This window comes from Lepisosteus oculatus, chromosome 8, assembly GCF_040954835.1.
Source record: "Lepisosteus oculatus isolate fLepOcu1 chromosome 8, fLepOcu1.hap2, whole genome shotgun sequence".
NCBI lineage: Eukaryota > Metazoa > Chordata > Actinopteri > Semionotiformes > Lepisosteidae > Lepisosteus > Lepisosteus oculatus.
In genome coordinates this window covers 10,760,405-10,783,419 of record NC_090703.1, presented here as the reverse complement: position 1 = coordinate 10,783,419, position 23,015 = coordinate 10,760,405, and the positions used below count along the sequence as shown (strand labels likewise).

The 23,015-nt window shown below is 37.9% G+C and overlaps 1 protein-coding gene across 4 annotated transcripts in view; it reads left to right on the top strand.

Annotated features, from left to right (window-relative positions):
- Nucleotides 1-23,015, top strand: part of mdga2a (MAM domain containing glycosylphosphatidylinositol anchor 2a) — a 210,504-nt gene that overhangs the window by 104,230 nt on the left and 83,259 nt on the right. For all 4 annotated transcript variants that reach the window (XM_015350566.2, XM_015350564.2, XM_015350565.2 and 1 more), the window contains exons 7-8: nt 9,924-10,253; nt 21,802-22,095. In XM_015350566.2, the coding sequence (XP_015206052.1) occupies nt 9,924-10,253; nt 21,802-22,095 (624 nt within the window). The remainder of the gene's footprint in view (nt 1-9,923; nt 10,254-21,801; nt 22,096-23,015) is intronic.

Genomic DNA, 23,015 nt, shown 5'->3' with positions numbered 1-23,015 from the left:
GAGGGGAGCTTGGTAATAATAGAATTGTAGAAAACCTACACCAAGTCTGTACAACCTCAGAATTACACTTTAGCAAAGGGCCGCAGAAGGAATCGTGTGATGGCAGCATTTAATCCAGTCCCTTGTAATTGTGGAGGATTACAGCTTTCCCAGAGTTACCCATGCTTGAACATTCTAATGACATAACTTCCAGAACTGCAGAATCTAAATTGTACATTCAATTGTGAAGCTTAATAATATTCTGTACTATGTATTTTTAATGCAAGCATTTTTTTAAACATTTGTATAGGTATTAGCATAGCTGTAATGTACTGTCTACATTGTGTGGTGTTGTCTGTCTTATACTGTATCATCTGCTGTACTGTTATTGTTTTGAGAGAGCGACATGAATAAGAATTCCAATGTACGGTACATGTACATTAGGCAGTAAACTCCTCTACTCTATTCTAGCAGAGAGGGTCTCCGGGTTCATGCCTGGGGGGTTGTACCTCGAGCGAGGTACTTTTCCAGTGCATCATGCTGCATAAATTGGGAGCCAGCATTGCTGGTGGTAGGCTCTACAGTGGACTAGTGTCCCATTCACTGGGGGAGTAATACGCTTTCTGTTTGCTTAACACCAAAAAAACCAATGCTAAGCCCTGGAATGAGGCTGTTGTGGCTTGAATGGGGAACTACATACCTAATAAGATAAAATCACTTTTTTGGCCATATACAATTTCTTGCATTAGGAATTCGTCTTTTTGCATACCCCAGCTTGCTCTCCATGAGACACAAAGACGGGGAGAGAGAAGCTTGGGGTCAGAGTGCAGGGTCAGCCATTTATACAGCACCCCTGGAGCAGCTGGGGTTAAGGGCCTTGCTCAGGGGCCCAACAGAGTAGGATTCCTCTGCTAGCTGTGGGTTTTGAACCAGCAACAGGCACAGATTCTTAGCCACAGTGCCACCACTCCGCCTTTTGAATGTATATAGTGGTACCAGCAGTCAAATATGTAATGTTATTACACTTTATAATGGATGACTTTTCATAGGCAGCAGCACCTAAAAGCTCTTTACACTGTTTGGGCATCTCAAGGTCTTTTGGAAAAGAGGGAAGTATATAATGGCAAATATATTACAACCAATTATCAGGTTTAAATAAAAAAAAAATGTAAATAAAAAAAGATAAGCCAGGGACATTACAATTACAAATTAGAGAATCAGTGGATATCAGCATAGAACAGATACAAAATAAATATCACAAGCTATACATGATAGAGATAAAAGGTGAAGCAATTGCTTGAGATAATAGATCTATATCATCCATTAGGATGTGATCTAGGACAGGGTGGGAGGGGGGTCTGTTGTGTAATGACCTCTGGCAGAGTAATGATGAGATGTTTCTGCAGAAGTTTCTCCTAGTTTCTCCTAGCTCCTAGCTGTCCTAGGTAGGAAAGTAAACCTTTTCAAATTATTCTTGTTGCTCTGTAGACATACAGTACAGAAGGGCAGGTAAAACAATCAGACCCAGTGGAGTGCAGTTTTCACTGGAACTGGATCAATGTGGCTTTTTAAGGCAGTCACTGATGGTGATCATGCCAGCAAATCACAATTATGCATGGGTTGTGTTCTAAAATTGTTTTATTTAAACTGTCTGGAATTTGTTTGATTCTGCTGAGGGCTCTAATTTTTGGATGCTGTATAAGAAAAATAACCACAGATTAAACTTTTACATATATTGTCCAAAAGGTATGTTTATTGCATGTTGGACATCCTGAAGTGCATGCCAGCTGCATATAGACCAGCACTGCTCTGCAAAATGTCTAGACATCTTAGAGATATTAGATAGATAAGACTTTATTGATCCCGCAGGGAAATTGATTATATTCAGGATTTACAATATAGAGTAGGTATGTTTTAAGCATCAGCAGTGTACTCAAAGCCTCCAATATTTTGTTATTAATATTGCTTAGTTTCAGTAAAAAAGAATTAAAGCATGTCATTTAGTAATCATAAATTCACATGGATTAAAATATTCAAAACCATGTTAGAACTACTCAAGGTAAACTGTACATTAACTGCCAATATCAAGTGTCATAGGAGTTGATCCATCACATTTGCCAATCAAGTCTAATTGATTCACTGTCAGGTGTTCCTCATCATGAACACCATTTGTTCCTCTCTATGTACTGTATCTATAAAGCTAAAAGGATACATTATAGAATTCAGCTCTGTGAGGACTGTTAGCTTCAGACAGAGCAGCCTAAATAACTGTTGGAAATTGCCTTAGAATTGTTTCTGCATAAAAAGATAAATTTGTCAGGACTAACTGTTAACTTAAGACAAAATGTCTAAAACTACAATAGAAAATGCCTTTGAATTGTGTCTCTGCATAAAGAAGTAAATTGAGTGAAAACAGTAAACAATGCAAAACACAAAAGTGTCAAATACTTTTGCAAAGCAATCTTCAAGAAAGACAATTTCATGTTAATCTTTCCCCGCTGCCTGTATGGTTCATTTTGTTTGCTTATAGCAGAATTTCCAGGAGTGGTTTCCCATGCAGGTGCTGATGGAAGGATCAGGTGGGTTCCATATGAATTTATTTGTGGATCTCTGCCAAAACTGGTCTGGGGTGGACAGCTTTGTGCAAGACAGATAATCAGACCCGCTTCAAGCAGAAGAACAGGATTTTACAAGCTGCACTCCGTGGCCCTGAAGGATAGACAGATTAATTAAATTCCTTATTCCCCATGTGGAAGAATAAACAACTTTTCTGAAAAGAGTGGGGCTGCATTGCAAATATTAGCACAGAGAATTGAGATTTCGTAATGTCATACTTTTTATGCTGTGTACGCTGGCAGTAAAAAAAACAACTGAAAATTAAGTTTAGAGGAAACTGAAGGAAAAGGGCTATAGAAACGTAAGCTGGAATGGATGGTGTTATTACCTGAAAGAAACATAATTAACTGGCAGATAGCAGTTTCACTCTCAGTATCTCGAGGTTACCTAGCTGACTGATCTTAAGTTGTTTCATTTGTTCTTATTTCTCAAAGCTTAGTACCGTGAAACTTTTTTTTTCTTTTATTTCTGGCTGTTTCATTTAATTTGCAAACCCTGGCAGGTTGTAAAAAACAAATTAAATGAGCAGTTTGTCAGCGCTCTAAATAAATAGAGAGATTACAGTGTTAATGATGACATTATTGAATGTCAGTGTGTTTTCTTTTTCTTGCCTACAAAACAACACAGTTTTTAAAGTTAAGAAAAACTGAGCTGTTTAAAAAGATCTTGCCAACTTTATTAGTCATTAATGGGAAATGTCTGGAATTCCAAAATCATTTAAATTTCTGCTGTATATACTGTAGTTGTTTCAGAAAACAAAAAGACAACATTTTATGTGTTATCCATCAATTTGTTATTCATCTCAGCATTATGCAGTAAGCTTTAAAAGCTTTGTTATGTAAGAAGATATGAGCACAGATTTGTTTTCCCCCTAAAGCTTAAAAAAGCTAAACAATTATATTGACAAACTCTGATATATCAGAACCCAGTACATATCTGTTGTAAGACAGCATCGTACATAATCTAACTGAAAAAGTGATTATTTTTAATTTTGGATTATGAATTTGGTTGTGCCTATGAAGGGACTTTCATATAAAGATCTACTGAACAGCATCTTTGATAGCCGTGGCAGTGGACAAGTCCCAGTCTCCACTGCATGACCCAACCAAACGGGGATACCAGAAAGACTGAGTATTACAAGCTGGCCATTTCATCGAAATTCAGCGAGAACCTTATTCAGTTTTACTGGCACAGTTTGTGGACTCCGCTGTATGCTTGAAGATGATATTGAATGCGTGACATATTGAACAATGCTGTGAAATAGGGCATTCATTTACAGCGTTTCAGGATAGTTCACATGGTCATTTGTCAAGTCTCATGCTAAATATTAAAATGTTATCACCTTGTGTAATGGTCAAATAATTAAAAAAATATCGAAATATTAAAGAATTAAATATTCAACGAATTTCCATTGTTGCTCATTTGAAAACCACATATGCTTAGATGTTGTTAATGTAGAACTAATGCAATAATGTTTATATATATATATTAAATTGTACCATAAAAAAAGTGTAATAAAGCACAACATAATCATGGTAAGAGCATGGTAAAGCAATAAAGACTGGTATTAACAAACAGGAAACATGGTACGGCAAAGGTAATCCATGGGATAAGTACCTGTATGTAAACCATACAGTACATATTTACTGGAGTAAACGTTCAGAAGATAAGCTTACTAAAGGCTCTTGGTTTTACTCTTCATCCCCAGTGCAGAGATGTTACTGGAGGTTATTTTTATATTTTTCTTTTTTCTCCCAGAATTTCCTCAGCAGGTCTGTCTGACAGTTTTAGCCTTTACCATGGCAACACCATAAATAAAATAAATGTTGCACACTTGAGTTATGATTTGGAAACTCGCAATAAAAGCATCAAGCATCTCATGAAGATGATTCAAAATGCTAAAGCATCTGGGAATTGACCGGGAGAAATAACCCAACTGTGTAGTGTATACTTTATTTATGAGCAGGGTAAGTTGCTGAGTTTGCAAACTGACACAGTATGCGTACCTTTATTTTTCATACATGTTTCTCAATTGGCATATTTTTATGGAGAAATCACTACAAGCAGTTGTAATATACTGTATAAAGAATAATTTGGCTCGAGTAGGCTGTAGACTCCACACTACGACATTATATCTGTCCAGCTCTTTAGGTTTCTCAGCCTAGAATTATCACTCCAAGAGTCACCTTTATCGCAACTTTTAGGAATAAACATATATTGAGTAAAATGAAGTTTAAAATGAAGGTTAAATAAATGTTAACTGATTAACAACAATTATGGAAAAGAATCTCCAAGTATGAATCAGTAGAAACGTTTAATTGCAGGACTGCCAATAATGATATTCCACTTCTCAGGATGAAAGTGTTTGCCCGTAAGGTGTGTGCAGGTCTATCCCTAAAATAAATTAGAGGGAGTTTTTGTACACATTTTTTAAGGTCAAACATCACCTAAACAGACAACTTGTTCACCACTCTCAGTAAAGAACATACTGGCACATTGGACTCAAAGCTGAAGGTATCTGTGTCCGCTAAAGGCTTTGGGTGTCTGGAAGTCACACAGCCACAGTAGTGTAGCCGTATTCAGGATAAAAGATTTTCAGATCTAGAAGAAGCTAGAAACCATGGGGAGATGGGCCAAAAGACCTTCTCTCCTTTTTAATATTACTAATGTTTTTAAAGAATTGTCAATATGAAGTCAATGTCTTACAGCCAACTTTCTTTTGGCTGTAGGTTATCTATCTTTCAGTGATTCCACCATGAGCAGTTGTTTAGTCCATGTCCATGTGCACAGCTCATTGTGTTCCTCAGAGATGGCTGCTTGGATCGTGTCTACTGTGTCATCATATTTCATTTGCTAGAGATGGGGCTATGCAAGCCATTCATCAGAGTTTTTCAGATCAAAACAAAGGATTACACAAAAGCCTCTAAAAATAGTCACAGATGCAGGCCAGCTTCCTGCCAATCAAGCCTTGTTAGTCTGTTTTCAGCTTGTCAGTCCACAGGTCTAGAACAGACACACATGGCTTTTTTTTCTTTCCCAGAGGGCAGTGCAAGTAAATTAAACAGAAAGAGGCTATACACATCCCCCGTCTGCTAGGATCTCTTGGTTCCCAAGCAAAGCACTATAGAGTCCATCTGAAATCAATTCTCCATTTTGGCAGAAGCAACTGGCTTTTTGTGACATGGAGGGGAATGTGTGAGCCATCAGCATTAAGCTATGCTCGACCTTGTTTGGTTTATTCCATTGACAGACGGTGAATTTAATAACACCATGTAGTATCTCCAGTGATTCACTGTTGATGGGCACACAAACACAGTTATTTATACGATTCCTGGCTTTCTCTGTCTGTTGTGGTAAACTCAGTGTTATTTTTTAGATATATGTTTGTCATGGCCCATGTGGCTGTCCATCAACAATAAGGTTTTGCCGAATAGTCCTTGCGCTGTTTTCAAAGACTTTTGGAAAAACCCATTTACATACCTGTAGGTTTTATTTCTGAAGTATTTTTGTACCTTTTCCAAAATAAAATGTATATTAGACAGACATTAGATCTAAGCAAGTTAGTAATACAGTAACGGAAATGACTTGTATTTCTATATGAATTTTGGTGTGTGTGTTTTTGTGTTTTAACATTGCCAGTAAAAGCAGAAGTAAACACATTTACTAATACAACTGGAAATAAGCTGCTCAAATCACATTACCTGCACAGCACGACAAATAATACTGGGTTAAAAAAGGTTATAAAACAGAACAATTGTCAAAATGTCAAAAGCATGAACAATTTTGGATTTCCATCATTTCATTAAATTTACTTTTCTACTGCATCGCAGTCCTTAATGGTGTGGTTAGTAAGAGAATGCATTAATACTCTTACCAAGTGAGATATGAGCAATTCTTGTCAGATTACTGACTGTTGGGCAATTTGACTAATAATTGTGTTACAAAGGAGAAAATAACCAACTTGCATCCCTTGTGCATCAGCTCTCCAAAGGCACCTTTTGTTACTTACATGGCAATAAATGGCAGCCTAGTGTAGGTAACTGTGAATTTTATTGCATTTCCTGTAGCTGTTGTTTAGCTTTAAAAAAAATACAAGAAATTTCAATGTGAGTTGTAAAACCCGCTTTCTGCATGTAAATCAAGATGTAAATCAGCTCTTATCAAATTTGTTTTTAAATAATTTATAGGTTCTCCGGAATAACATTTCCATTAATGAATGATAGATGAACTTTCTGGGTTATCGGCAGCATCTAAGCGAGGCGTGCCTGCCTTCAAAAGATGCGGCTGTCGTCCTGGGATCCACAAACTCGGTGACCCTGACTGGGCTAGTGGCTAACGAGTCTGCTTGTGGTGGGGGGCTGTGCATCACACAGATCAAAGGTCAAGTCTCGGTCTCGGAGCAGCAATTCAAATTAAAAACTTGCTGCCATCCCAACTGAAAAGGGCTTGACAAGATTTCCTATGCAGAAATACATACGTACAGTACCTTACAGAGAGAAAATGGGTCAGAGTGAAAAAGGAAGAGTCATTTAGTCTGCTGAATGTGTCAGTGTTTTCCATTATAGAAAGCACTGAATCCTCCTCCAGTGAAACCTTCTTCACAGATCTTTCAGGTTTTTTTTACAATCCTTTAGTTCATCATCCCCCTCAGGAATCAATGAGAGGCCTTTTCAGACTGTGAACTGTATTTATTACTCATCACGTCAGAATGCCTGTTGCAATGTATGGGTAGCATGAGTTAATAAACGTGTGGGACGCATGTGTTTCATCAAGTGACCAGCAGGGGGACACAAACCTATCAAAAGATGCCATCATGGTTTTTCTCATAAAATAGCCTGGCATAGATTAATAGGGTTAATGTGTAATGTGACATCTCTGTCATGTTTCCTGCATTTTGTTTTTACTTGGAGTTTGTGATCACCAGAGTCCATGTGGCTGCCAGATCTCAAAGTACTATTATGAATGATCCCTACAGCTGAACGTAAAACTCAAAAATGATTATTTTTAGGATTGGAAGGGGAAGCCTGATGCAGTAACATCTCTGAAAATATGGCTAACCCAACTGAAGGAAGCTTGATTGTATGAGATTAGTGGGCTGATAAACTTGCTCTTCTGATCCAGGGATACGTTTTTATGCAGTGTGAGAACATCAACTTCATGTGTGGCTACTTAGCATAAACAATGTCATTTTATGAGGGAGATGCTGTGCCAGAAAAAGTATCCTGCAATCATGTCACAAATAAAATAGGAAATGCAATTCCAGATTAAAATATTCAGTACTTACTTGAGTTCATCTCTGTTAAGCATTGTAACATTTATATAACTGAATAGGTATATATACTTAACATTATCATCTGTGGCCCCTGTTTATTGTGTGTAATGTGCCATGACCTCCTTGTAAGATTATGAAGAGTCTGCTGGAAATTAACTGTGTTTGTGCATGTGTTTCAGTGTTTGCTTTAAAAGCTTCTGAAACACATTTTTTCCCTAAAGCAGACATGGTTTTAAACTTTTGAATGAAGGATATATAGTAGATTGATTTTTAACTATGTGCTATTCTTTTTTCCAACAAGTTATTTTATAATGGAAATGAGAACCTTGAGAACTTGTTCACTACAGCTCTGCATTTGGTTGAGTTCAATCTCGCACAACAGCCCCGATAATTGCTGAGCTTTTTTTGATTCTGAGTTTTTCTGATTCTCTTAATACATTTAAGAAGCGCTGTAGTAGCAGGTCTGATAGCTGGTATGAAAGCTTTCAAATTCAGGAACTGGTAGAAAAAAAATAGCCACGTTAAGAGATGAAAAAACTTGCAGTGATACCACATTGGAAGCGTTATGAGTAAATGGGAAAGTGCTGTTTTTGGTTAGTGCCTGCTAAAAAATTGAAGAGGCTTTCAGTGAGGAGATTGTTTTGCTTGGTTTTGTGTGTAAAGTGTGGGATAGGATTGGATGGTAGGTTTAGGGTTACTGGGTGCATTGGAGAGTGGTTTTGAAAGCATACTGATCATTTTTAGAGCTTCAGATTTTTATAATATCATTCTATGTGTGCTGTGTGCTACTCCTAACACTTTAACTTGTTGCCTGTGTGACTAGCAGGAAGTGTCTTGCGTAATAGGGGGTTACAGAAAAAAAGTTTCATTAGTTTATTATCAACAATTGCAAAATTATTTTGACATATGTGGCAATATGAGGACAACACTGCTGTGTCTGACTGCTATTTGGTTCTGTTTTGCCAGGTGGTTTGAGATTGAATTTTCCAAGGGGGAGAAAAGAGAGTTATTTTCACAATTCTCTGTTATTATACTCTGGCCCTGTGATGAATAATCCATTGTATTAGGATGTCTATAATGTAACAATTATGCATTTTGAAGGATGCCCTATGATTTTTTATTTTGTTTTGACATTAATCCATGTAAGATAAGGGGAATTGTACCTATTTAGTAGTCAATAGTTTAGTCAATATTCAATAGTTTCTGTCTACCTTGAACGTACTGTACAGTAACAACAATATATTGTGACCTGTGATTTCAACCAGGCTCTCAGAAATGTATTCCTTGAGTAAGCACAAATAATGAGGAACCACTAGGCTATCGCTTTGCTCCTGCAGTAATTGCAAGTTTTCCCTGTTACATTATTTCAAGTAATTGATCCGCTGTGCCCTCTTACGGAATTTATGAAACTTATGAAATTGCTGACTGCTTCAGAGGGCTGAGCGCTTTGGGAGTTTATTATCTGGTATTCTGCTCCTGTTTACAGGAAGAAACTTCGAGATGTAAGTCAATCAACTAGGAGAAATAGAAATGAGTGAAACTGCTTATCAGGATAAAAAAAAAATTCCCTGTACCACTGGACACAGTGTCAACCTAAATTGTGATAAAGAATAGCTTTATTTGCAATAGATGTTAACTTAGTGAGAATAAGTTTCTGACCATTCCATACCTTTAATACTGTTTTGTCTTGAACACCCTTTGCTTTTTGTTGGTGTTATTGGTGTTTTGGTGGACCCTATAAATTGGAGAATTACCCAGCAGCTGCTAATTCTTTACAGTCTCTAATATCTATATTTTAATATATTATTTTCTGGAGAGGGTGGGATGAGGTCATCTACTGTACATCTCCCAATGCTCCACTATACAGTGAGATCTGTTGAAAACAAAACTAAACTATTTGTGTAAAAAAAGGACAAACAAAAACCATTTTGACCTCTGTGTCAATACTTGAGCTGCATCACTTTTTTGTGTGCTACAGTGGGTTTCAACTTCTGTTTTCATTTCCTAACCTGGCTGACACTGTGATTCCTCTGTTCCCTGTGCTTTTTGTTCCCAGCCCTGAAGAAGGGAAGGTTCTGGATCACTCCGGACCCGTACCACAACGACGACAACATCCAGATTGGCCGCGAGGTAAAGATCTCTTGCCAGGTGGAGGCCACGCCCCCAGAGGAGCTGATGTTCAGCTGGCTGAAGAACGGCCGGGCACTGCGGAGCTCTGAGCGCATGGTGATCACCCAGACAGACCCCGACGTCTCCCCGGGCACGACCAACCTCGACATCATCGACCTCAAATTCACCGACTTCGGCACCTATACCTGCATGGCATCCCTGAAGGGCGGGGGCATCCCGGAGATCAGTATTGATGTGAATATCTCCTCCACCACAGGTGAGTACCAATTCAGAACACCTCCTAAAGGGATGTTCACTGCTTTATCTGAGGGGCATCCTGATCACTGAATATCAGTTCCACACAGCTGAGCCTTATCTGCCAAACACAAGCAGCTACATTTCACTGCCCTTGGCCTGCTGATCGTCATTTCACCCCCTTTAAAAGAGCTGTTGAGTTGCACCACTGAGTTTAAAGGAGGGTGACATTTTATTGAAAAAAAGACAGATAATAACGTCAAATTTAATTTGTCAGATAGCTCCGAGAGTATTTGCTCCTGATAATTAACATTGAACACAAGTTTCTATTTATAAAAGGGTGTTGGATCAAAAATGAGGTAGACAGTGCTTATCTGTAGTGAGGGTAGCAAAAAAAAAAGTTTATTTTTATCAAAGTACAGTATGTGTTTTTCAGAAAAACACACAACTTTGGCAAGTCAATACTTTTGTGATTAGGTTCCTCTTCCAGATTGTTCTCATTTTTCTCATTCTCTTTCTAACATGTTGATACATTATTCCTTGAGGCATTCATTTCGCAGACCTTTCTGTTTTAGACCTACAGTACTGATATAAATTTAATATGTATTCGTCTATGTCTAAATGATTTCGAATTTTGAGAAAGGGAAAATATCACCGCAAATTATATTTAACATTTATATTATAATTCATGTTTATATCAAAGCAACAATGAATTATAGAAAACTGCCAATATCATGGACTTGTTGTTTTAACATAAGGTAAGGTAAAATAAGTTTAAAACAATGATTTAGTAAATAACTGAATCAAGGGTGACACCACCTTATAAAATCCATATAAAATCCATCAGGGTATACAGTGTGTGTATATACTGTATAATGTTCAGGTGGGTAGCTGCGTCAGCATGCGTAGGCTGCAAAGGAACAAGTAATAGGTTTATTCCATGCTGAAAAAAAGAAGAAAGAGAACACAACGTTTCGGCCGTGGAGCCTTCTTCACCTGAAGAAGGCTCCACGGCCGAAACGTTGTGTTCTCTTTCTTCTTTTTTTCAGCATGGAATAAACCTATTACTTGTTCCTATACTGTATAATGATCCTAAGCAACCATCCAAATTGACAAATTGTAGGTATGTGTACACACATATGTTCTCGTCTGGCCATCTCAATCTTCAGACCTCAATTCAATTAAACATTTGTGTTTCAAACACAAGAAGGCAGTCCACTAAGTGCCACAGAATGGTCTGAAGGATCTGGAGAAATTCTGCCTGCAGGAATGTTGAGTAATTCTCTCTCAAAAGGGCCAGGGAACCTCAAAGCACACTACTGAATGAATGTGACCCTTCTATTTCCCAGTCTTAAATCAATTATTTATGAAAAATATGATTTTGCTCTGTGTGACGTTAATTACAATTATAGTATAACACTTTTCGATTTTTGTTTTAAATGAGGCCCATCTTCCAGTCTGCAGCATTTCCTGTTGTGTAATGGATGTGGTTCCCTTTTGTAAGGGGGTATGAATAAATCTGGAGAGAGCTGTGCAGTATATGGTATACTGTATAGTGATGCTTTGGGATGCTAGGTCACCAGGTCACAGATGTGTTGTCTAGTGTAAGGAGCCAACTACGATTACAGCAACATTTGTTTTATGTTTTTCAAAGTTTCACAAAGTGCTAGAATGTTGAAGTCTTATGAAAACTTGTCTCTTTTTTCAAAACCCTGAGTAAATGTAAATGTGTCCTCTTCTTTTTCTTCTCAGTCTCTCTCTCTTTGACATACAACTTCTTTTTGTTGGCAAACACAAAGAAAGGTCCTTAATAAAATTAAAGCCTTGTTTGTCACACCAGATTTTATACTCTCAATACACCACCTAATGAACAACAGCTGTCCATCCTAACCCCTGGAAATTAACACTCTTCCCACTGCTCACTGGGAAATTTAGTTTGGTAAGACGAGCTTTATCAGAATTATTGAGAGTAGAGGTTCATAATACTTTTGGCCCATAATACAGTGCCCTCTATAACACTGAATCATGTTTTGTCACAGTATGTATTTTATTACAAGGAACAGTCTTGCATGTTAGCATGTCTTTGAAGAGCATGCAGTATGAATATAATTATGGGTATGAATATTAATTAGCTCTCATGCAATGCTAGAGAAGGCAAGACTACTGTACATATTGCCCCTCGCCATTGAAAGTTTCAGCAATTTTTAATGTAGAAAAACAAACATATTCCATAAATGATAAGCCAGGGTGTGGGCGACTGCAGATCACAACGCCATGCCAGACGCCATTTTTATGATTTTCACAGTGCAACAGTAGTTCCACTACATCAAAAACAATTGGTCGCAACAAGGGATTGAAGGCACAGCTTGACTACACGTCATCAACTGTACTCTAGGACGTCATCCAGTGCTCTTCCTGCATGCTCACCTCATCCTGCTGCTGAAATGTTGTTCTCTTGTGAGATGAGAATAATGCACTTTCTGTATGTCTGTATGTTGTGCATGTTCTACTTTCCAGATTTTAGGCCCATTGGACATTTGTGGCATGAGCTGGGTGGACATGTGCCATCTAGGTCTCAGAGATTAGTGGGCAGTAACATGTTTGTTCAGGCTCTAGGAGAGGAACAGGACAAAATCCCACAAAACAGCATCTGCATGCTAAAGCAGATGTACAGCTTGTATTGCTTCCAATGGTAGATACACACACATTATTAGCCTGTGAATTTCGCAGTAGACCCCTGTTGATTAACCCTGCTGATGACAAATGTTAATCAGCATAATGAATTTGCCTGTGTCAGGTCTGCTCAATGAAATGTTAGTGCACCTGCTGGAGAAAAGTGATTCAATGTCTATATTTCTTTCTCCTGGCCGGGTGCACTCAACTGAAGCATTCAAGTCTTGAGAGCAGCTGAACTAACGTCATTAATTGGATTGGGATTGCAGTATTCTGGAACCTGTTTTCAGTGCGTGTTTCAATGGGATTATTTATAAGATTTAAAAATAAAGAGTACAAAAAATAAAATTACGTTTTATAAATATTTTATTGGTGTGGGCCAAGAATTCACTTTTTCTCTTCCTTTTAAAAAGTTCACAAGGCAAAGTGAAAATAAGAATTACTGAAGTGTCAAGCTTTTTAGAGAGGAGTAAACAATTCAAATATTATATTACCTTAATACTCACCTCTGCATACATTACTACTTAGCATTTAATTGAAATGGACACATTATGAATGCTTTGATACCTTAACACACCAAGACAAATAATAAACAGACATTCTTTCCTAGTAATGCAGTCCTCTCCTTTGCTTTGAGTAGATTTTCACCTCTGCCTACTGTATATTCACAAACCTGGAACTGAGAATTCTCCCATAGGGTTTGCTTTCTTAATACAATTTTCTCCAATTTGGGCTCTGAAAAGAATTCATTCTTTCTATGGTTTGTAAGGGGAATGTACTGTTGGCATCATATTTATGTTACATAAAGACAAAATCCCCACAGGCCCATGAACCTTTGACTGCCAGTGGGATCACTCTAATTTGCTGTATTTTACTGTGGGTTTGAAAGGGCAGATAGACGAAAATGAGTAATTGGAGTCTGTGTAGTCCAACAGATTAGAAAGGTAGGTGAAAAAAAACTGCCGTTTGGAATGAAAAGACGATGGGTCATTCAAATACAGAGATTTCCCAGACAGGTGATTGGAGTAGGCAGAAACAGAAAGAAAGAGGAAAGACTTTCAAGTGTAGAAGAGAGAGACGGAGAGCTGCAGAGAAGAAGGATCTTGTGAGAGAATGTGATTTGAAAAGGCTAGCACGGTTACAGAATTGGCTTTAATCTGTAGCCTGCTGATTGATTTTTCATTTGATGCTATGAAATATTATTAGTTTAACCAATGAATCCCTATTTCATGCCTTCAGTGGAATATTCAAATTCTGGTCTCCAGATTTGATTTTCGTCTGTCAGTTACTGTATGTACTGAATTGCACTATGGGATAAAATCCTTGGTGTAGCTGCATTCACTCCAAAAAATAATAATGGGAAAAAATCTGGCTGATTTGGGCTCATTTTGTGTGTCCTCGGTACGACAGCGAATGTAAGCTATGCATTGTCCATGTCGTTTCTAATTAAATAAGGTATTGTTTCTATAACTTTAGGGTTTCTCTGAATGCACTAATGTGCTTCATAAATCTCACTATGAACTGCGTTTCTCTAATCTAAGTACAGGTCAGAGTTGTAAATTTTGGTTTGCTGTGGGGTGGTCCTTAGTTACATTAGTGTCATTTTTTGTCAGGATGCTGCTACAGCTTACTCCTTTAGCTGTGGTTCACAACCATGCCTCTGCTGCCCCACCTGAAGAGTTTAGTTCTTTCGCAGTGTTGCTGAGGTCTCTTGGGTAGAGCCTGCATATTTTCACTCATCTTCAAGCTACATCCAGATACCTTGGCTGTCTAGTGGCTAGCTTGCCTGCCCACTTCAGGAAAAGTTAAAAATGCTTGGCGCTTGAACATGCTGGCTATTCTGCCTATTTTCATTTCATAGACAAGAACCAAAGGTTAATTAATTCATGTTAGTATATTTGTATGCAGTGAAAAATGTCTGTGCCTTTTTACTCCCATCTTTTATTATGGTCTTTCAGCAGCTAAAGAGCCTTTGAAGTGACTATGTGAATAAGGCAGCAAATGTGAGCATTTGATTTACTGATTCTCTTTTGTTTTTTATCACAGTTTTTCTCAAGTTGTATAAGGGACATAATAAAAAAATATTGTTTTTACTTTATAGTTGTTTGTTTAAGTGCAGCAGTGGAGTTCACTGGTGAACGATTAACAACAAAAATCGAGATGACCACAAAAGAGTTTCACTTGCTTACGAATTATGTAATTGATCATCGGGTTGGAATGTAGGATGCTCACATCTTTGTTTGTAGTAAAGGTAATGTCCCACACTGGTAGTGATAGAGTGAGTAGGAGGGGTAGTGGTAGTGGCCTCTTTCCTTGCAAGTCTGTGGTTCAGTGTTACATTTATTTTTGTTTCCTGCTGTTCACCTGAAGAAGTCTTTGGGGTTTCATGTTTATATTTGTGTCATAATAAAACCAAGAACGTGTTTTTTTTTTCTGGTGCAAAAGCGTTGGATCTTGGATCAACAGCCTGTAGAAAATAAAAAATGTCACGTTTGGATTTCACCCAGCATTATCATCGTGTGTGAGCAATGTACAGTATGACCCATTTTTGCTGATGCGTACGGTTTGGGGAGATGTTTAGTTCCTGTATGTAAATATCCTCAACCTTTAACACGTTTGGAACTAATTCCTTAACATGGTGTTACAACCTAACAAGTATAGTTCATTTAACTATAACTATTTCATTGTAGTATTGATTTCAGTTCTGGAACATTAATTAAAACCGAAGGAGACACAAAAGAAGCTGTAGTTTATGGCTGTAACAGTATTGCAGTGCTGCACCCACTATTGTGAAAACTGCAGTAGGTAATATTTCTATCTTTATGTCAGTTTTCTTTTACATACTATAAAGAGTAATCAAGCCATCAATGTAGTGTTATTATACAGTAGGCTTAATTAAATTCTTTGTCGTACTGTGGTAAAATCTTATTAGCACCTCACCTTTTCTTTTCCATGTAAAAATGTTTTACTCTAGGTTGTCCTCCATCCTTTTAAGACTTTATTTTAAATCACAGCATGATACATTTCTTGTCAAGGATTACTGGAGTGGTAATTAGTAATATTAATAAGACACTGATAATAAAGATCCACCTTTCTGCAATGTTAGTTTTTTTGGCAGAATCATTTATGAGTAGGTTGCAAGTCAATATTATTTGCTATGGACTTAATTTTACAATTAAATTATTACAGTGAGTAACTGCTCTTTTCTGAATAGCGGGGAATAGCATTTTGCAATGCTGTTTACTTAAAATAATAAAATAATACAAAGGGCAAAGCTACAGGGCAAAAACTTTTAGATTAGGGCTACTGTACTTCTGGAGCTTGAAATAACTAGCTTACTCTACATAAGTATCAGTGCATGCATTTATTATGCATTATACATTATTGTAATGAAATTACAGACATTCTGTTCCAAAATAGAAATATTCCTGAAGTATACCCAATCATATTTTATTGACTTCAAATTTTAATCACATTTTAGTGGCTACCATATATTATCTTCTACCACAGTCAGATTTTTAAACCAAATCCATTTCTTCTAGCTTAAAAAAATAAAATCTGAGTAAGATTTCTTTAAAGTATACATGGTCTTGAGAGATATGGTAACTGACAAATGATGTATTACTGTATATAACATCATGTTATATTATAGCATTTTGTTAATTTCTTACTTAATCCAACCAAAACAGATAAAAACATTTCTATTGCAGCATTTCAGTGTTTTAATTAACAAAAGTAGGTTGAAATGTTTATATTGCGCACTTGATGTTTTATTCATCATCAATATTAGGATGTGTGCGATGATATGCTACATGATACTAACAGGATTAAATAGTGTACAAGACATTCTACCATGGAATTCATAGCAAGGCTGTTTTTGTGCTACTGGGTAAAAATGCAATTAATCTTCATATTAGGCACCATGTTAAATGTGGCAACGGATATAAGGATTCCCAAATTGCTGATTGCACAAAAGCAGAGACGCTGTCAGAGATAGCTACTGTGTCACAGATAACATTTAATTAATATATAACAAGATGTAATTTATCAAAGAAAGAGAATGTATAATCGAGTTTTGCCAAGGAGGAGTTGCTGGGTATTTGTTCATCTGTCAGGAATTAATTCAGGAGTATGTAGGGTAGCTGAGTGTGTGAAGCATTGATTAACAGAGCTCTGAAGTTCTAGGCTTCGTGTTTTGTCTGCAGTTACCCCCGTCTTACCAAGATTATAGATAACCCTTGTATTTCACTGGAAATTACTGCAGCAGCACATCATGTGTTATGTTTCGTGACAGAGATACTTGAACAGTACTGTATACTGTATATATCTGCCTTACCGGTGCTTCTAGAATGTCTTCTGGATTTAAAAATCTCTTTATGAGAAATTCTAATGAGAATGACATTTTGTTAATGGCATTGAGCGCTAAGTAATATTTGATATTTGTCGACGTGAAAGAGTGAAAAGGAATTTTCATTCACATTGTATACAGTGTGTGCATAAAGCCTTTTTTTAGGTTTACATGCAGTAAACTATATAGTAAATTATATCATAAGAACCGAATGTAATGTACTTACATATTTTCAGTGTGCGCTGTAGTCATTTCAATTAAATTAAATGAGAGGCAGTCCACAATGAGTAAATTCCAAAGTTTTGTGAATACTGTACGTCTCCTTTACAGACTTAAAAATTGCTCGTTTGAAAGTTTTTGCCGAGTTCTGACTCCATTGCATTGAGCTGAATTAATAGAGCATACATTGAATTGTAATGAATTCTTATGTCAGGATTTGAATTCTAATTATTCATTAAAAGATTCATTTATGCAGTGATATATTTAAAAGTAATTATCTTATCTGCATCTCCTGCTTGCACAATTATTATTAATGTAATGCTTTCTTAATTAAAAGTGAATATCCTTAAAATACTGATAATCTTAGAGTCTACATGTCAATTTAATTGAATTCCATAAGGCACACCTTCTTACTACAGCTCTCTAGGGCATGGGTGAAATCCACATTGCTGTTCCCACTGCATAGTGCTGGTGTAAGATCGCCATGTAATTAACTGAATTTAGATTCCCTGAAAATAATAGGCTGGGGTGAGTCTTGAACTTGAAGATGAATTATCCCAGGGTATAAACAGGTTTGTTCTTTACTGCCCTGGGTATTTTTACACTTCTTTGGACACTCCACATCAGAACAGACTTCACCCATTTCTTTCACTGTACAGTATTTCTCCAATGTGCAAATATTATACCAGCAGCTAAATCACCCTGCAACTCACTGCCAACCCACTGAAGCTCAGCAGGTGTGAGCCTGGTCAGTACCTGGATGGGAGACCTCCTGGGAAAGGTTGCTGCTGGAAGAGGCGTTAGTGGGGCCAGTAGGTGGCGCTCACCTCATGGTCTAGGTGGATCCATATCCCCTATACTGGAACACTTTACTGTAAAAAAGGTGTCGTCCTTTAGATGAGACGTAAAACTGAGGTCCTGACTCTCTGTGTTCATTAAAAAACCCAGGGTTTTTCTTGAAAAGAGTAGTACTGTACTGTAACACCACCTTGGTGATGTAGAGCAGCCCCAATAAACAGCGAGGTAGGCAAAGATGTTTGAAATAAAAAGTTAAAAATTGTCGTGACAAGTTTTGAGGGGAGGCACTTTCCCCTGTAGCATGTTATGTAGCATGCATAAATCTCGAATGTATTGTAATTAAAGGGTACACAAAATAGTGATGTGCAGCAATGATGGGTGTCTTGGTCTCATCTTGTCCTATGTAGCCTACTGTATGTAATGCTGTCAGATTTAAGGGGGATTTTCAAACCCCATCCTCCCTTCCTAATAAAGAAAAGGGAACAAGAAAACAAAATGAGCAAAAGCCTTTCCTGTTTTGCAGAGCTGAAGACAGGATCAGTGTGATGCCGACTGGAGTGTGTTGATTTCAGCAGTGGCTGTCAGGGGGTAATCTGTATTCAGTCCTCAGAGTCCCTGTATCTCAGCAGGGTCCAGCTCAGGTCACTCTCCTCCAGTGTGAGGAGATTACTGTGCCCCCGGGGGGGGAAGGATGAGGGTGCTTGAAGGTTCTTCACTGACTCTGTTTGCCAATAGCTCTGCGAGTCAAGAGTGCTGCTCCTCGGCAGCCTTTGGGCAACAGGAGGATCCTTGCTTTGCCAAAGACATCTGCATGTGATTCACAGAAACATTCTCTGCTGTTGGAGTGGGGCACTGGTGTAGGCATCCCAGGGTGCACAGTGGCCAACTTGAAGCTCACTGTTTAGCCAGTGGTTCTCAAACTGTGGTACGCGTACCGGCAGTGATACGTGGCGTGCTACCAGGTGGTACGCCAAATGACCCTGGAACTGTGTTGTGTGCGCTGAAAAAATCGGGACGGGTTTTCATATTTTTTATTTTTATACGTGTCGAATACGCAGCCTACGTACTACGATACACTGCGCGCTAATACTTCAGTGGACACAAGAGATACTCTGTAATTCTATACCACTCTATAGGAATGCGTGCTACGGACGCAAGTGACCAATTGTATTTTAAAAAAGCTATTGTATCTTTAGCAAATAGGGAGAAAGGAGAATGTGCGTGATTTTGGAACAATGCCAACGTTGCAAACACAGGAATGCATAGAAATGCGTGCTACGAACGCTGGTAATCTTGTGAGCACAGGAAAGCGTGAAAAATAACAGAAAAATATTTAAGAACTGTTCTAAGTTAATTTGAGAAAAATAAACCGAGCGTCTCTGTGTTTCTCTCCCATGCGCATTAAATAAATACTTAAAATAAACACTGAAATAAAAACGGAAACGTGGAAAAATGCAAGCTTGCGGATTGCTAAAGCAGGTAAGCCCCACAATATTATGTGTGGAGAAAAAGCTGCTGAACAGCTCGACATGCTGCCCCCCCGAAAGACACAGTCATTCATAGAATTATTGAAATGAAGGATTATATCAAAAGTACGCTGACAGCACGCGTTAAGTTGAGCAGATGTTTTTCACTGCAATTAAATGAGTCTGTAGTCGATTTGGCCAATTTTCTCGTTTACGTTAGATACGAGTTTGAGGGTACGTCCCGTGAAGACTTTCTGTTCTGTAAGCCGCTACCAGCAGGAACTGCAGGAGAGCACATATTTCAGCTTCTGAATGAATTTATCGGAGAGAATGGCATCGACTGGATCAAATGTGTCGGAGTTTGTATAGACGGTGCTAGAGCAATGACAAGCCGACACAGGGGTGTAGTTGCACGAATTAGAGAGGTTGCTCCAGAAATTAATGGTTTCATTGCAACATCCACCGCGAGACCTTTGCCGTCAAGAAAATGCCTGACGATTTAAAATCTGTTAGACTGTTGTGAATTGTATCAAGGCTCGGAAAATTAATTCACATCTGCTTTGCTCTACTAAACAGGCTCACCCCTCTCACTGAAATGGTGCCTTTTTATTTATTTTTTTCTGTAAAACACTTTGAGAAGCCACATTTTAATATATCAAACAAAGTTTATTATTATAATATTTATTATATGTAAGTGTGAGTGTGTGTGCACATGCGCTTATGTTGGTCATTGATAATTTCTGGGGTTCCTATGAGATGGTGACTTGTAGGTGGTACTTGGATGCTTTGGTTGGATTAGGGGTGGTACTTGGTCCAAAAAGTTTGAGAACCACTTGTTTATACCAATCAGTGTTAGAGAATGTGCCATGTCTTTAGGTAGAAAGACCAGCTTACATGGTCTTTCCAAAAGGGTTGTTGAAGTGTGTGACAGAGGGGAATCAGAGTTTGTGTTGCTAGTATGAAGTATTAACTTTTGGGGGTCTGATTTGCTGATTTGCCATGTCAGACCACAGATTGTTATTCCTTGTTAAACATTTATTTATTGGTATGCTTTTATGTGGTTCTCTTTGACTCAAGGTAATCCAGTAGCCAAAGTTGTAGATCCATGTTTTTTTAAAGACGTCTCTGTTTGAGAAATTGTGTTTATACTGTATAATGTATAACTACGAAGATCTAAAATCTATATTTCATAAAACTTAAAGCTGTGATATATGAATTTTGTGGAAGGGAAGCAGTGATAGTGTTTGGCCTTCAGGCCCAGGCTGAGAGCACAGTGGTGTGGAGCAGCAGGGAGCATCAAAATCAGGAGACAAGTTGCACAGCAAGAACATCTTCTGTGCCAGGAGCCTGAATCTTTACCCTAAGCCATTACATTTTTTCATGATGGGTTTCTGAATGTATTAATGTATTTTAATTTGATTTAATTCTCCTTTTCATTTTTGTTGGTATCCTTTGGGTTTGTAAAGATTTTGCCACAGTTAGTTACAAACAGACCATTATTTTATTTTTAAATAAACACAGCTTTTAAAATCACGCCTTAGAGACAAAGCCAAGTGATAGTGTTATTGCAAATGGAAAATTCATGATTGAATCAGGCAGTGGTGCTAGAGGTATTCCTGCCTTAAACTCTACTGCTTTGAGATTTTGCACTTTCAGTATCCAAGTGAATGCAAAATTATTTTCCCAATTTTTTAAAGACATTATTTACAGTATCATTAGAAGACTTTTGGATTACTGCTGCAGTAAGATGGAATTTACCAGTTTCTTATTGCAGTGTTCTGAAATATTCATAGAGTACATGCCACTGTTAGTCAGGAAATAACATGTTCAGTTAAATACAGTACATAAATTAAGTTTCTTTCTGGTGATGCTTGAGTACATATTATGACCAACAGATTCTCAACATCAGTGATGAATGATGAGATGGGTTGGGTTTTTTTTCTGTTTTGCAGCAAAACCTTTCACGCATTCCCACAGAAAGGGTGGAAAAAACCCATTGAAACTACCCCTTGTTATGAATTGCTAGAACCCCATATCAGTTCCTCCTCTGTTTTTCTCTTTCTTAGTTCCTCCGAACCTGACAGTCCCCAGAGGAAAGTCACCTTTGGTGGCCCAGGAAGGAGAGACAGTGGAGCTTCAGTGCCTTGTTTCAGGGAAACCCAAGCCCATCATCCTCTGGTCCAGGGCGGACAAGGAGGTGCCCATGCCTGATGGCACCATGCAGATGGAGAGCTATGATGGGATCCTGCGCATCGTCAACGTGTCCAGGGAGATGACGGGCTCTTATCGCTGTCAAACCAGCCAGTACAATGGATTTAACGTCAAGCCTAGGGAAGCCATAGTGGAACTCATTGTTCAGTGTGAGTGCATTTTATCTTTGTGTATCTAAAAAACTTTCTAATTGCACTGTTCTCAGTTTATTTAATTTCATATGAACACACTCAGCACATTTATCTTTCAGATTAGCAGTTCCCAAATAATAGAAATCTCCTTTCACTACTCATTAGCAGACGATTTCTGGGGAAAGACCAACTATGAAACTGGGTAACATGCAGCATGGATTTTAGATGTTAGAACAAATAATAGTCACTTGGAGCTAAGTCTGAGTTGTCTGAGTCCCACACTCCCTTGCTACGCTATCCAGTGGCCTCTGCAATTCTGACATTATGACCTAGAAAACTATTCCACAGAAAAATGCATGTACTGTATTGTATTGCATACATTTGTTTTTTCCAGATGGTCTTAACAGCTAGGCCAGTGAATCAGCCTAATGTTGGACAGTGCTTTTAGTGGTGTTTAGTTTGCAATCACATAGAGATACTGTACCACTTTTAAATTCCTGAAGATGGGATGAGCCTTTATCTTTCCAGCTTAGGCCATGCTATCAATTTTCACTGGGGTTGGTATTCTTGATGTCTCAATCGTTAACCCATGTTACATAAATAGCTCTTGCAGTTCTCTAATGACTCCACTCTCTGATTGTGTTGTTGCACAAGGTTTCAGGTTGCCAGTGTGGTGGAATTTTTCATATGTCTGTTGATAACATTCATTGCTTCTAATGAAAATGGTAAACAGTTTTGCTGCTTCTGAAATTTTGAATCAGAGATCAGACGCTACCATGTATAAAGATGTACTGAATTCTTTGAAGTTACCCTGTATGTTTTGCATCAATAGGTACAGTATTACACTGTCATTGTCCAGCCTGTACAGCTGTAGCTTGTTTTTTCTTAATTTTTTCTTTATTCCTTTATTTCAAGGATAATTCTCATTTACAATGACA